We start from the raw sequence: 15902 nt of genomic DNA, 5'->3' as shown, positions 1-15902 counted from the left end.
TTACCCGTACACTTACCCACTTATTCGTCACCATCATTTTGTCAAGGCTGTCTTTTTTGAGGGGCCCTGGTAATTTTTCTATCCTTTGAACAAGTTTCACAGAGTTTACAGAAAAGAAGATGAATATTTTCACCAAGATCGTCGTGCTCATCGTCCTTATCGTCCTTATCGCAGTGGCTGATACGGCAGGTACGTGAAAGACACTAAATTTTAACCCTTCTTTCAAATTTGGTGAAGTGTCGCCAATACGAGACTGAGAATTAGAGACAACCCATAACCGAGGCAATAATCCTTCCTCGTCGTCGTGAAAAGACATCATAGATACACATTTTTAGCGGTAGAATTTTTAGAGGTAGAATAAAATAGTGTTATATTCCGTCTTTTTCGTTCTGTGAACTTATTTGAATGATATGTTAAGAATGTTGCACACCACTAATACGCACCAAATTATGCTCCACGGCCGGGGGGCTAGTGGAACAGGTTGTACGAGTAGGGGTTAACGTGGGACAGACTCAGTCGGTATGTTGTCGTTGTTGTTGTGAACACTGTGGCAGTTTATGTGCTCCTCTTATACAATCAAGCCATAACTAATGGCGTTAATCAACTTAATTCAAAGATTACGTTGAAAAAAAAAGAAACATTTCACCCCGTACGAACCTTAGTATATTTCTTGTATATTCATGTTCTATGGACTTGATAAATCTAAATGTTATCTTAACAAATCTCAGAGTTGAATGTTGCCTTTCACTGTACACCATACGGTCTTTGTACAAGTCATTATACTTCATTACTCCGGGAAGGAGGATGACCTCCTTCTGGGAGTATTGGGAATGTATTTGTTTGCGCGTTCGCAGCTATAACTCACGATCCCGTTGTCGCATTGGTGTGTAACTTGGCATATCGTTTGCCTGGTTCGGCGTGGTGATGCACAATAGCTTTGTTACACCATAACTACTTTAAACGTCAATCCAATATCGTAATTGCACCCCTATAATTAATGCTATGTCCCACTCCCCTGCCATAGGGACCATGTTATAATCCGTTATGCATGACTGGAATACTTCAGGCAGATACGGGGTATAAATCTTCCTTACTTGCTGTGATCGTATAGTCACTGTTACATTGAAAAATAGACAACGTGCATCACCACACGCAACCTAGCAAACGATATACCAAGTAACATACCAATGCGACAACCGGAATTGTGAGTTTTAGCTGCGAACATGTGCCGAGTGAGCTTCAGTCTGTGTATTAAGTATGCCGTGCACCGTGTCCACTCGCAACTCGCATACAGTATGTGCGCACGGGACGGACGATGCACTTTTACGCACAGTGTGAAAATGGCAAATCTCTGGACCTTCAAACTTACCACACTTGTAGTTTATAATACGGAGGCTGTGACAATGTAAAAAGTTTACGCAGGGGATGAAAGATTGTTGAGAAATATCTCTCAGAAAAGTGCGCGCGCCAGTGTCACTTCCGGGTGGTTAGATCCGGTGACCTTTGACCTTCGTGAAATGTTACGATAATATAAATTAGCCTTTTTTATTGCAAATAGCTTGATAGCTATAGATCAGACCGGCCTGCAATAAATTGTGGAAAGAGGATTTACTGCATATTTGTGATTTCTGATACATCTTAGTTGTAAGGCTGAATAAGAATGGTTCGTTGATAATTGAAAAGGGGCCATCTAGATCTAACTTTGTGACTTTTCCCGGAATTTCTAGATCCCATCTGTGCCATGCTGTAAAAACATACTTTTCAGCAGGTTGACCACTCCTGTATTGAACGAAAAAGATAAACAAACACTTTTTCTTTACTTGCTCTAAAACACTACTTGGACAGTGTGCAGAGATGCAATTTGTGTGGGTCAATACTTGTACATACTATAAATACTTCACGGAGAATTGTGTCCTACGGACTCTTGTTAGTTTTCTGAGTGAGAACTATAATCCCTTGTCACACATTCAGGACCTTCCATCGTCCTTGTCCCGACCACATTCAAAACAACATTGGCGGTAGCGTGGGGCAGTCTGACGAGTTTTAGACCACGCCTATATTTCACTACAGCCATGTCAAAACTTTTCACAGCCATTTTACAATCAGAACATGACTTACTCCCAATCTTCCCCGAATCGCAAGGTCTCGGCCACCCCGATTTCTAGCTGCAGACTGTCGACTCCCTCCTGACTGATTCACGAATTAAAATGGACATAAGCGCTGATTTTTAAAAGAGAGTGCACTTTGTTTTAATCTCGTAAACTTACATATTTAACGTTTTGGTGCAAGTGAAGATTTAAAGCACTGTGACCTCTTTGTAAAGTTTGTGTTTGAGCAGGCAAAATGTTTTGGTGCGAGTATTTTTGCCATGTGTATCAGCACGACTTACTTGTACGATTTGCAGTATGGTTACAAACTTTTGTTTTTAATTGGACGAAAATTGATGCCCACAGCATGTCATCCATATAATCGAATCAGAAGATGTCATCCATATATATCAATATGATTAGGGTGGCCTAAGGCACTGAACTATACACCTTTCAGATATTTCAGATATATAATAATCTTTCATGTTTGATGTTACGTTCATCTTTAGGACGAAAACGTAATAGGGGTCACAAGAAGAGAATCCAGGAGATTCGGAGAGCAAAAGGTCGTAAGAAATGAAACATCTATCCCGTTTTAGTTCATTCTGAGATTCAATCAAGCATGTAAATTTGAAACAGACGCATATATGCGTTAAACCAAACATACAGTCATCTACACAACTTTCGAGCAATGATCTAAAATGTTACAGAATATATGTACGGATCTTTGTACTGCTTTTGTATTTCCACTTTGAGGCATCCCCATTTAACAAAGGTATAAGGTCGCGGGACTCTAGTTATCATTAATATTGTTGAGAAAATACAAAGAATTACGTATTTTCGACTAGTCCTTCCGTCCGCACGTTTAAGAATAGACTATTTGATGTAAATCTAATGTTATGTGTAAATGTCTGTATGCTGTCCATGCTGTTCTTAACATGGGCTATGGGCCTGATACAAAGAATGAAATAGAATTAATAAGATACATTATTGTTATAAAACTGTTAATGTAACAACACTCTTTCTCCCAATTAAACTATTTCAGCTTCCGCTGCCCTTCAGAGGGCAATAGAAAGACTGCGCAGCAGGGGGAAACACGCTCTGGCTGACAGACTTGAGAGACGTCGGGGTGACATCTTGGGATTGGGTAAGAGTTTGATTTAAGTTTTGCAATGTCTACAATACGTTACAAGACATCGCAGTTATTGCTATTGGCCAAGTGCGCATTATATCAACAATACTGGGAGAGTATGCTAACATGATTGTACTTTCCATCTGAAATATATACCTCATGTGAGACCTTATTTGCTTAGTAGATTAGCCTTTGCAGTGCTCCTGTTTATTGCTACGCAGTGCGTTCACCTACAGCTTTATGGAATATCACTTGGCGATGCCCCTATCAAACCGTCATGAATTGTGATTCGCACGAGGTGCACATGTCCAATAAGGAGTTTCACTATTCATGCGCGCATGGACTGCGCAATGCATTGTGGGTGAAATGTCAAAGGTGAAGGCCCATAACTTGTAAACACTTTTTGTCTCGACCATTGCATAACAATGTCCATACGTCTTTTTTTGTCTCAAGGGTCTTCACCTTTGACATATTGCCTTTAATGCATTTTGCTGCATGTGCGTTCTTCTTATTGGAACCTCCTTATTCACTCCTCTCTTCAGACTGTCCGAAAGACCAACCTGCCGTCCATTGTCCTGTCAACCCCTGCGATAAAGCTGATTGTAGGGCCAACCAGGACGCCAAATGCGAGCCCAACTACTGCGGAGACTGCCACGCATTTTTCTACGACGCGGATGGAAACCGCGTGGACTGTGACGGTTAGTTCAAATTTGAATTTGAATCCGTTTATACGGGTGGGAAGAATAAGCTACTGGATAATGTATCGAGAGAAATAGGCACGCAATTTGTACGTACAACGTTAACTAGGCTAACCAATCACATTTTCCATATTCTTCGATGAAGGTAAGACATCCCAGTATACTTAGAACACCACATAATGCAAAATAAATCAAGCAACAGGATGCATTCTGTCATACTTTTCTGATAGCATCCACTGAAATTCATCATTCAAACTGAAACTAAGATAACCGATCAAAGGATGCTATTCTCCCATATGACATACCCCTAGGATGCCCGGATGACCAGCCACCGGTGAACTGCTTTGCTGACCCCTGTACTGTGACCACATGCCCTGCCAATCCCGATGCTACATGTGTGTCCAACTACTGTGGCGGCTGCAATGCCGACTTCTTCAACAGAGACGGCGAACCAGTCTGTAAGAATGATTTCTTTAACTTACGCCAAAAATAGTTACTCAAGCAACTGGATGACATTTTGAAACAGTGCAGACCTCTTTAACCTTGTTTAAGCAGCGTTGTGGACATCAACGTGGACCGGATAAAACTGTTTTGACCTTGATTGCACAAAAAATGACACGTAAAGTATGTAGCCAAAGACTTCGACATAGGAATCTTAGGGGAAGTACACACATCGCTATTGTTGGACAAATCTGTAGTTATGGTCCTACCAATGATATGTAAAGATTTAAGAATGAAACAACTTTTCAGTAATTGTGCTGATAAAAAAAATCCATTGGTGACAAATGTGATAAAATACGACCGGAAACAAAATTCAATGTGGCAGCACCTTGGACACCGATAACAATAGTATACTTTTTTCTGCGTGATGTTTATTTTTCACTAGTCTTCTCTGTTTATGGTTTACATAGATTGGCTTTTGGTATTTCAGTTGACCAAGGAGTTGACAGCATGTATCTGCCAAGAATAAATTTTTTCAGTAAAATCTACAATACAACACTACTGTAGTAAATTCAACGAAGTAAAATGAAGAATAAATGATATTGACCTTTGACTAAACAGGTTGTGAAGGCGTGGGACAGCCATGTGACACAGGCAGTCCACATGCAACAGAGGACGACCGCACCTGCCCATGCGGCTTGCTGTGTTTTCCCAACCAGGATGACTTCACTACGGGGACGTGTCAGACCCAGCAGTGGGTGGACGACAACGGAGGAATGCCTATCTTACCTATTGGTTAAAACAACGAAACGCCATGGAGGTTTCAAAAGCAAATGTTCTTTTATTCACAACCAAGTATTTTAGAAGATCCGACGTTTCGATGACTGTCATCTTCATCAGGGATACTGACTGGTTCCCAGTATTGCCCAGATGAAGATGATAGACAGTCATCGAAACGTCGGCTTTTGTAAAAAAAATACTTGTTTGTGAATAAAAGAAGCTTGCTATTCAGCCATTCGCCAACCAGATGAAATTATTCACGGAGGTTTCCAAATGAGAGTTTGACAGTAAATTCCGATACAAAATTGGACATAATCTCTTGGACACTCTCTTGGATACTAACTTCAGGTTTCGTGCCCAGTTGAGAGATATAAGCTTAACATTTCTACTCAAACTTGCCCTCTCTGACCCATGCTTGCGGACGTAAAAGTTTACAAAACAACACCAGCTTCGTATGAGAAGGTACAAAAACAAGGATGTTTCTGTTTATGTGTCACAACTGGACTATTTTGAGGCATATCAATAGTCCCTGATATTTACATCGGACTCTGAAGCATAACACGACAACAAAGATGTCAGATGAAATCTTGGTCCTGCTTGTTTTTAGAGACGAACGATGCAGTTATCAAAACCATATGCTATTAAAAGATAACATGCGAGGTCAGAAGCAATAACGTAGGGCGCCCCATAATTGCTTTCTAGTGGATTTACCGACGCTAAATCATAGTGTGCACGCAATTAGCCTGGTTACCTGAGTCTCTGCGTATACGGGTCGTGTGTTTACCGTTTCTGTCAGCCTGTCTTCTTAGCTGGCATGTAGAGTTATCGCCTCTCCGGGAGCGAACTAATGAGGCCAACCCCGTAAACCCACCCCCGTGCGGGCTAATGTGAGTGGGCGGGTGGGCACTACTCCCAGCGCCGTAGAGATACCGGGGAGCTCCCGATGGTATGGTTTCAAGGATAGCACGCGATGCGCACACCACTGTTTACTGACAACACGGAGTCACATAGATAGAAAAAACATATTGCCGTTGAGCTCGCCACGTCTGATGGCATGATGTCACCTGATAGTTATTAAGGGGTGTAGGTAATGACGTGGACCAATGGGGAGAGTCTAAAACAAACAGACATACCAAAACAATACCTTTCATTTTAAGGAGGTAAGAAAGAGGTTCTATCAATGATTTACGAAGGTGGACCTGATACCAACGACTCATGAATAGCTGAAGCAATTCTATTAATTTAAAATTTATTATTTTCTTGAGAGTTTAAAGTAATCAATCTGCGTCATAGCTGAGTGTGTTGCCTGAAGTAGACTGCATTGCATTGAATCTGTTTCAATTATTAGAAATACAAACTTTGAAAATTTCTGAGTATAATATTTGGCTTTGAAATAGCTCATATATAAAAGTATATTAAGCAGTCCACTTACTTCTAAATTAGGCATACATCCAATTTGGTTTTAAGGAGTTTACTCTTGATGTTTGCTTTCAAACATCTGCTTGGAGATTAAGAAATTGCCTGACGTTTTCATGCAGTGTAGCAATAAAATGCACTGTAGAATCGATTCCTTACAGTTTAGGTAGGGCATGTTGGTGGCTATCAGTCTGAGACTTTGTTTTAGAATATGACTATTTGATTTGATATATTCAATATATACTATTCAAGGTTACGGAATACATAGAAAATATTATTGTTTATTGAGTGAAATAATCATTTCCCACTTGCAACAACTGTAATTTGTCTGGCAAAAGCCACTTATTCTGCAGAGTTATTAAATCAAAAGCATACTCTACATATTATAAATTTCTAGGTGTCTAAAATAATCCTCACCATAATTTAAATACAATTCCTCTCAACATTGTTCTTTAAAAGATGTTGATAATTGTTGAAGAATAAAGTTACCATCAAAAGATAAATGTACATTTTTTACAATATATCAAGTTTAGATCAGTTTCTACATATTTCAGTATTGTGATACTTTAGAGGTCCAAAAGCCAAAAACAATCATTACGTTGAAGGGAGACTTTTACCATTCAAAGCTATATACAAATTTTAGATAAAATTGTTGTATTACTGCATAGGTCTTGATTATACAAATCTATTTTGCCATTAAGCTATCTTCAACTTAATGGTAATCAACAAAGAGTAAAAGTCCTAAAATATTTTACATTCTATCAACTTTATCAACTATATCATATACAATGCATTCTTTAGTTTGCTCTTTCTTTGCATTCAAAGGTGAGTCATCATGCAAAAGATACTGATACCTCAGAGTGTGCAAACTAGCAGAGGTGCTTAAACTTAGACTTAAACTATCCCTCCCATCTTGTATGATAAATTCAGACACATACTGTAAATTCACATATTTTTGGGGGATGTAATTCCACCTTATGAGGGAAAAGGACATTTTCAAAATGCTTAAAATTTGCAGTAAAACAATGCTGGGACAATTAAAAAAGAACATTGAAATACCGCTAAAATAAATGTATTTTGCAGTAACCCACTTAATCCTTCATTATGTCGTCAAAGATACTGGGATCAAACGTTTTTGCAGGCAACTCGTACCCATACTCGTCTTTCTTGGGTTCACTGGAGTTTACCTTTGAGCCAACCCCAGGGCCGCACACTTCATAGTGGTTCTCCTGTTTCTTCAAGTTTGCAACGACTAAGTCATTACTCAGTTTTTCGGCTCCGTTAACTTGTGGGTTCTCGTTGCCCACTTTTGTTAGGGAGGGTGGACGGTTAGGTAACGGAGGTGCACCAGCACTGTTAGCAGCCGCGAGATCCTGCAATGTTGCGCATGACTGTTGCGGACGAGTTGCATTCCCCTCAAAGCAAGGGTTGTCGTAGATGTTGTTTGCATACGACTGTTGAGGTGGGCGTTCTGAGAGGTTGTTAAGGGTGCCGTTTTGTCTGTTGCGCACACCATATATTGTTCGAGCACGATCCATCCTTAACTTACTCCTGTATATAGAAAAGTAAAAAAAAAAGTACTTTCAACAACTTCATATAAAATTTCGATAGATAGAAAGAACAATTAATCATCATTATCATTATGGTTAATTAAACTAACAGCTAAAAAGGAGATGTTCAGGCCTCAGTCTAAAGTATCTTAGAATTATCTTCATTTATGAGTAACACTTTCCCAAAAAATGTCATCTGCTAATGATACACTTTTCCTAGCAAAATTTGAAAAATTTAACATAGTCTTGGCTTCTAAAATCTTTTCCCACAGTTGTAGTTCTTGCAGTGATTGATACGAGCATCTAAGCTGCAATATGAAAAGGACAGCTAGGGGGCATCTACACTAAATTACAATTTCAAGGAGTTGTGAGTCCTTTAACCTTCTCCCTGCTGCCTAACTCTGTAACCAATAGGGAATTGGGTGCCAAACGGCTACTTTATTGTGCTAAAGGTTAATCACCTCTTACATTGGCCAAGGCTTAGAACACCATCAGCGAATTAAGGTAATCTCATGCAACTTTAAGAATCATCCTATTCAAACACCAACAGGCAAACAAAGTAATATAAAGCCTGGTGTTGCAGGGATTTCATACGTACCGGCGCCGACGATAGAAGAAGGAAGCGGCCCCTATCACTGCTAACAGGAGTGCCATGAGAACAAGCACAATGGCGGTGATGGTCCCGTTCTCAGCTGTCCTGTCCACTTCACCTTCACCTATGTATTAGTTGAACACAAACAAATGAAATTATTAGTCTTTTATTTTTGTGGGGACTTAATCTTGCGGTAGAAGAGGACAGGTCAACCGATTCTGTGTGTTTGAAGCTCCCCATTGAAATAATTCTAAAGTAACAGACACTGTATTAAACATTATGAATGCATAAATTATATGTTTCTGTGGTGGAGGACAGGTCACTGCAAAAAGGGGCTGTGTTCATTGATCACTCAGTAGCAACAAATAAGCAATTCTTATGTTTAACTTTAGTTACCTTCTAAAAAACTGACAACACACAGTTAGAGGTGGCACTGACTTCACACCCACAGATGGTAAGTGCCCTCTGGCAGAACATCAAGAAACTGCAGTTCAGAAATTCTCACAGGCACAGACAGACAGATACACAGACAAGCCAAAAGACAGATACACAGACAAAAGACAGATACACAAGATTTTGAGGGTGAAGAAGAAAAAAATGTAAGAAACATCCGGTGAACTCTACCTGGTTGTGTGACTTGTAGTGAGTTAGCCTGGATCCCCAGAATCTTATTGGGGGAAATATGTAAAACTCTACCTGGTTGTGTGACTTGAAGTGAGTTAGCCTGGATCCCCAGGCTGCTCCCAGGGCTGTCTATAGTGTTGTTCAGCACCCCTGCCAGGATAACATCCCTGACATAAGAGGGTGACACCACCTCCTGCTGCCTGGACAGGTACAGGTCTATTCCTGCGATCACGCTGCCCTCATGGAAGCTGGTGACTTTCGACCGTTTGAAGGCGTTCTGTATCGGGCTTCTCCTCAGGATTGAGCTCATCTGGAAGAAAAGGGGATTAATCTTTTAAAATATTGGCAGTGTTTTTTTCTCAGTTTTCATGGTGTCACCAATGAAAAGAACTTTGCAATTATAGAACTGAGTCAGATTAAGATGTGATTTATGTGGCAGAGACTGCCATTCTCGTATAGGGCTGTTTAGCTAAGCTGATGCTGTAGCGATGATGTGAATTAGGATTCTTCAATGGTCAATACTGACCAACGCAGGCCATATGTAAGGTTTCACCTCTCCACTTCGAATATGCATTTCTGATATATTAAGTGTACCGCAGAATTGTTTTAACCGCAACTTAATAACACAACATGAATACTTCTTCCTGCATGAGTTCTCTATTCTACCGCAAAATTAACATTGAACTTATTACATGTATTAGTAAGTCCCTGTCAAAACATAGGAACAAGGCTAGCTTGGGGCAGAAAGCTAATACATGTATAAGGAAAGTTTTCTCTGTGGTCAGAATTCAGTGATTATGAAAAGTCTAGGTCCATACCGAGTTCTCCACAACAGTGGCTGTCTGCACAAACAGCTGTGATCCTGTTGTAGCCAGCTCGTCGCTGAACACCACCGGCCGACCCTGGATGGTGGTTATCGTCACTTCAGCCTTGTAGATAGTTACACCTGAAATGTAGAATGAATTGTTTACGTATATATAATATACAACTTTATCCCCCATACAACATTGTCTATTAACTAACTTTCTTCAACTTTTTTTCTAATTCCCATCAAAAATTGATATGATATATAAAAGCAATGATACTGGTTGAGGAAAACTAGTCCTGTCAATTCTACCATAATTTAGATTTCAAAGAACTGTTCATGTCATCACAGACAATGGTTATCAAGGCATTTTTTGCAATAAATATTGTTTATTGCACTTTAGCTTTTTGGTCTATCACTCTAGCCAATTCATATATAAGGCCACACCAATTTTTTTGTAGACATCATTATCATAATTATGATAGTCTAAGATTAGACTATCAACAGGCAAATAGATTGAGGGGAATTCTGTGTTCATGAACCTACATGTGAATGGCACACACAGTTTCAGGAAGTGGATAGAGTCAGGTGCTAGTTTTCCTCCTAGTCATCCATTTTCATGACATCCTCTTGTTGATATTTTACATGAAAATGTTTGAGAACCAGGGAATAGCATTGGTTTGGCCTTATCTGCGACTGCTATAAGACTTTAACTTACCTGATGAATCTGTAGTTTGTGTGGTAAGTTTAGTTGTGGTTTCTGGATCTTTGGTTGTTGGCCTTGGTGCTGAAGTTGTTAACACAGAAGCTAAACAGGACAAAAAGAATTCATTACATTAGAATTAATCTGTTGGGTTACATAAATCCGACAATTTGAAAACAGTGTGTTTGAGAGATCTCTAGTGTAGCACACCCCAGGTACCTACAGTTTGTACACAGGAGTGCACTATACTTGGGGACCTCTTCACTGCAAATTCATGACAAATTCATGCAAATATGCATTTTCAATTTTCTACTGTACCACAGCTTTGAAATATCAACAAACTCAAAACATGGCAAAAACCATCTTTGCCCTTTCTTTCAGGAAATCACTGCAAAAACAATTAAATCTACAGCTGTATTAACCAGTGTTACCTGTGCATGTAGTGCCATCTGGCATCAACGTGTACCCGTCAGCACACGAACAGACGAAACTTCCGTTAGAGTTTGTACAGTTGTGCTGACAGCTGCCGTTGTTGTCCAGACATTCATCAGTATCCACGCACTTCCTGGTGCTGGAGGCAAAGTCATAGCCCACCCTGCAGCCACAAGTGAAGTTACCGTAGGTGTTGTTACAGCTGTGAGAGCAGTCATGGCTTCCTGTCGTACACTCGTCTTCATCTGAAACAGGGAGGATAGATATCAAAGATCATGTGATTAACATCTCAGGCAAAGTCCTACCCCACCCTGTAGCGGCAGGTGAAGTCACCGTAGGTGTTGTTACAACTGTGTGAGCAGTCGTGGTTTCCCGTCTCACACTCGTCTTCATCTGAAACAACAAAAATAGATATCAAAGATCATGTGATTAACATCTCAGGCAAAGTCATACCCCACCCTGCAGCCACATGTGAAGTTACCGTAGGTGTTGTGTAACAACTGTGTGAGCAGTCATGGTTTCCTGTTAAACACTCGTCTTCGTCTGAAACAGGGAGGATAGATATCAAAGATCATGTGATTAACATCTCAGGCAAAGTCATACCCCACCCTGCAGCTGCAGGTGAAGTTACCGTAGGTGTTGTTACAACTGTGCGAACAGTCATGGTTTCCTGTCGCACACTCGTCTTCATCTGAAACAGGGAGGAAAGATATCAAAGATCAGGTGATCAACATCTCAGGCAAAGTCATATCCCCACCTGCAGCGGCAGGTGAAGTCACCGTAGGTGTTGTTACAGCTGTGAGAACAGTTGTGGTTCCCTGCGACACACTCGTCTTCATCTGAAACAGGGAGGATAGATATCAAAGATCAGGTGATTAACATCCTCTCATACAAAGCCCGTCGGTAAATGTCACCATATATGTAGCAACTACTACTTATAATTGTGAACACCTCTGCATAAGTAAGCTCCATTGCAAGCAGATGTTGGGTGATCATTACATGTTCCTCAAAATTTCTGTGACATATATACCATATACTCAATGTTGATTTATCCTCCCCCAACATCTTCTTGGAGATGATTCATAAGGACCACGTGGCTAAGTGGTCACTTTTCTATGATCAAATAGGTTATCTTCCCCTTAACCCAAGGAGGTTTAACCCAAGCATTAAGAATCCTGTTTACATGTATGTATTTATCTGACCTGTCTACTGTGGATGATTCTTCAAATCATTTACAATAGAAACTGTCAGTATCACTGTGGTACATGTAAGTTTGAATGTAATTCCAGGTAAGTCTCACCTTGACAGTGTGTTGTATTGTGAAGAACAAAGCCCTCATAACAGGCACACCTGTAGCTGCCTGGAGTGTTCACACACACCTGTGCACAGTCTGGGGTTTGGCCGGCACACTCGTCAATATCTGACAGGAAATATAAAAAAGGTTGTTTGTTTCTTTATCTCATGTAAGTCGTATATTTTCATTGAGTAGCATACAGTAACATATCTTCTGCAAGATGAGATCTGACCTTATTACCGGGTTGACGAAGAGACAGAGAATTTGTCTCGAAAGCTCCCCAGAGCAATCTTTTTTTATGTTGTGTGTAATGCTTAAATGTTTGTCAACAGTAACATATAGTTATAATTGTAAATCTTGAAATGTTTGTTGAAAATTCATCTTAGCATCTTAATGTAAAGTATGTATTTACAGCTACTGAATATCATAGCCCAAATTGATCCACACACACATATTTGAATACTATGTTCTAATAGATTTTAACCAATTGGTAATGTGTTTTCATAATCTATGCTAGTCCTGTGACAAAATATACACATAATATGTATGTGGTATTTCTACAATTTATTAGAATCTAAGTGTCACAATCATAAACTTTGATGTTTTGATGTTGACCTAACCACAGTTTTGATGTTGACCCAACCATAGTCAACCTTAGTTAACATAGAACTTTCATTGTAGACTGGATAACTATATCGATTCCCATGTATCTCCATGTACTTGTTTGTCTGCAATTAGCCTTCGGGCAGGTTCAACTTGCAATAAAGTTATCATATATAATATCATTACCATCTTGACAGGTTGTCCCAGCGTACCCATGGTCACAGGTACATGTCCCCTCCACAGTGCAGTTACCATGGTGACAGTCTGTTGACTCCTCATACTGCTGGGTAGAGTATTGGGTCCCATAGTCAGTTCTGTAGGAGGTTCTGCATTGGAAGTGAGAGTTTATTATGATAGGACCAATTTCCACAGAATTAACTAGAAAACTGATTGACTCTAATGGTAGAAAAGCTGGCAGACTGTAAAAGATCATTAACATTAGAAACAGAACAGTCCACTTGCAAAAACAGCCGATTGTACGTAACCCATCTTCTGCAGGAAAAGCGAAAATTAATTGCTTTTCAGAGAGAACCATATTATGGTTCTCTCTGAAAAGCAATTAATTTTCGCTTTTCCTGCAGAAGATGGGTTTGGAAAATTTGCTGACAATAGCTTCAAAAAGTCCATTTAAGAGGCAACATTACTGTAAATCTTAAATTTTTTACAGTGACCACTACCGTTTCAATCGCAAATTCATGACTAGGTTTTTCCAATCTACATGTATTACTACTCTACTATATATATATTTATTATTGTTTCAACTGCGAAAGTCTCTTTCCCCAATGCATTCCACTGTGGCAGCAAAAATTGATAAATTTACAGTACTATTATCATAATAACATTCAACAGCTATGCACTGAATAGTAATGTCAACACATTGACATATTGATCATTAAAAATGTATGAGTTCATTTCTCATATGAAGATCATTCAGTTTGCACTAGTACATGTATAAGGAAAAGCTGCGTATATATCAAAGATTATCAGCTTACCTGTATCGAGGACACCTGTTCCATCCCCAGAACCCGCAGTCGATGTAGTAGACACTGCTGTAGCTTCTGCTGTATGTCATCTGTTCTGACACTACACGGGTCTTTGTCACTGTGCACCTGTTACTGCTAGTAACACCATAAAGACAGAAACATGATTAATTGAAATGGCTAACATACCCAAGGGAATAAGAGATGGTATCCACATTATACAGTCATGTATATTAATTTTGTAACCTTCAGTATAATGATGAAATGGTACATCCATGTACGTCCATGTACGTGTGCATTATGTTCAAGAGAAAAATATAAATGAAAATAATACAGTATCTGAACTGTATTTACTGTTTAAATCTTGAAATGTTTGCGGTGGTTCTATTTTCATGGTGACCTCTCCACTACAAATTCAGGACACTGCAAATTATGAGTTTCTAGTGTATCATACCACTGTACTACAGAATAGTTTCAACTGCAACCTTAAAACACAAAGAAAACCCCTTTTCCTCTTCTACCTTAATTGAAACCCCATGACAATAATTGAAACCCCATGACAATAAGTGAATTCAAAGCACCAAAATACACATTCAACAGCTTGCTTTTTTTAGTTTCTACTTTCAGACATAGATACCACATAGAACAGACCGAGCAGGTGAAAAGGGGTCTATAAGCCATAAGCCTTTAGGCCTGTGGTCAAACCTCAATAACACTTGACTTACTTTTGGTCAAAAAGAGGAAGTGATATACAGATGGATAGATTTTCCTCGCTACCTTTCCTTTATTTGATATTTTAGTCCAAACTTAACTTTCAATTTTAATTTTACAAGGAGATTCTTTTTCAAGAATATCTATAATCTAGATAAAAGTACTATACAAGGTCAAACATGTACCATGTATAAAAGATGTTTATCAATGTGGTGATATTCTAAGAATGGATTGGTGTACATGTAGGTCTCTAACATTATGATACCTAAGGTCTTATCATTATGATCATAATCCCATACAACCATTCTTTAGGGGTTGAAAAAACTGATAACAACATACACAAATACGTCATGAATTTATCTTATGAGCACAACATAAATTTTACAATCCTGGTATATTATGAAAAATATGTTAGTGTACTGAAACTAGTCGAGAAAACGAACATTGAATACAGCTATGACATTATACCAAGAATTGTTGTCATTTTTGCCATTTGTTTGGCAAGAATTTGTGTTAAAAAGCCCCTGTGAGTTTTGTAGTGAAGTGTCACACATTGAACAAAAACTATCTTACAAAACTTAGAATTTATGGCATTTTCAAACGTACAATTGAGGAAGGAACTGAAACTGTAAACTTAAGAGTCTAGCTGTCTTAAGGGGAGGGGGGCACTCACTCACCTGTATACTTCTGTCACAAGCAGTAACCCCACAAACACCTGGGCAAACAAGATCCATACAGGTCTCTCCATGATTCGTGAGGTCTTTCTACTTCAGTACGGCGGTAAAACTAAAGATTATTCCTACATTTTACCTCCAAAACAGGACCTTACATGATCCTTTGTCCCTTTTACCTGTCTGTACCTGCACCCTTTTGTTGTTTGTTACGTCAGATAATTCCCCCACCCCCACTGCCAGGGGCTATCATGTTACACACCAAACAACAGAGGGCGGGCATGCGGTTTACTAAGTAAATGTTATGCGTTGTACACAAAAGTTTGAACGGGTAATTTGGCTTAACAAGAGTCTTCTTTCACCAGTGGCACCACATGTATGTA

The 15902-nt window shown here is 39.3% G+C and overlaps 3 protein-coding genes across 4 annotated transcripts; 1 reads left to right on the top strand and 2 right to left on the bottom strand.

Annotated features, from left to right (window-relative positions):
* On the top strand, positions 1–6791 carry LOC136446125 (uncharacterized). 2 transcript variants are annotated; one of them, XM_066444416.1, is made up of 6 exons: positions 1–189; positions 2597–2653; positions 3133–3234; positions 3762–3917; positions 4229–4375; positions 4980–6790. In XM_066444416.1, exons 1-6 carry the CDS (start codon positions 120–122, stop codon positions 5156–5158), a joined length of 711 nt encoding a protein of 236 aa, XP_066300513.1. In that variant the 5' UTR covers positions 1–119; the 3' UTR covers positions 5159–6790. The 2 variants fall into 2 exon arrangements, with proteins under 2 accessions (XP_066300513.1, XP_066300514.1); XM_066444417.1 differs by lacking the exon at positions 2597–2653 and having other exon boundaries at positions 4980–6791.
* Positions 6792–7606: 815 nt separating this feature from the next.
* On the bottom strand, positions 7607–11510 carry LOC136446127 (uncharacterized). Its single transcript, XM_066444418.1, has 6 exons — positions 11260–11510; positions 10844–10933; positions 10139–10266; positions 9393–9630; positions 8703–8820; positions 7607–8105 (listed from the first exon to the last, which is right to left on the bottom strand). The coding sequence occupies exons 1-6, from the start codon at positions 11282–11284 to the stop codon at positions 7646–7648; spliced, it is 1059 nt and encodes a 352-aa protein (XP_066300515.1). The 5' UTR covers positions 11285–11510; the 3' UTR covers positions 7607–7645.
* Positions 11511–11561: 51 nt separating this feature from the next.
* LOC136445786 (epidermal growth factor-like protein 6) lies at positions 11562–15797 on the bottom strand. The gene is made up of 7 exons (XM_066443924.1): positions 15526–15797; positions 14150–14275; positions 13344–13483; positions 12561–12680; positions 12040–12099; positions 11892–11951; positions 11562–11653 (listed from the first exon to the last, which is right to left on the bottom strand). The coding sequence occupies exons 1-7, from the start codon at positions 15594–15596 to the stop codon at positions 11562–11564; spliced, it is 669 nt and encodes a 222-aa protein (XP_066300021.1). The 5' UTR covers positions 15597–15797.
* Positions 15798–15902: the final 105 nt, after the last annotated feature.

Source organism: Branchiostoma lanceolatum, chromosome 12 (assembly GCF_035083965.1).
Source record: "Branchiostoma lanceolatum isolate klBraLanc5 chromosome 12, klBraLanc5.hap2, whole genome shotgun sequence".
NCBI classification, from domain to species: domain Eukaryota; kingdom Metazoa; phylum Chordata; class Leptocardii; order Amphioxiformes; family Branchiostomatidae; genus Branchiostoma; species Branchiostoma lanceolatum.
Note: the sequence above shows the minus strand (reverse complement) of the source record. Positions and strands in the feature narration are given on the sequence as shown.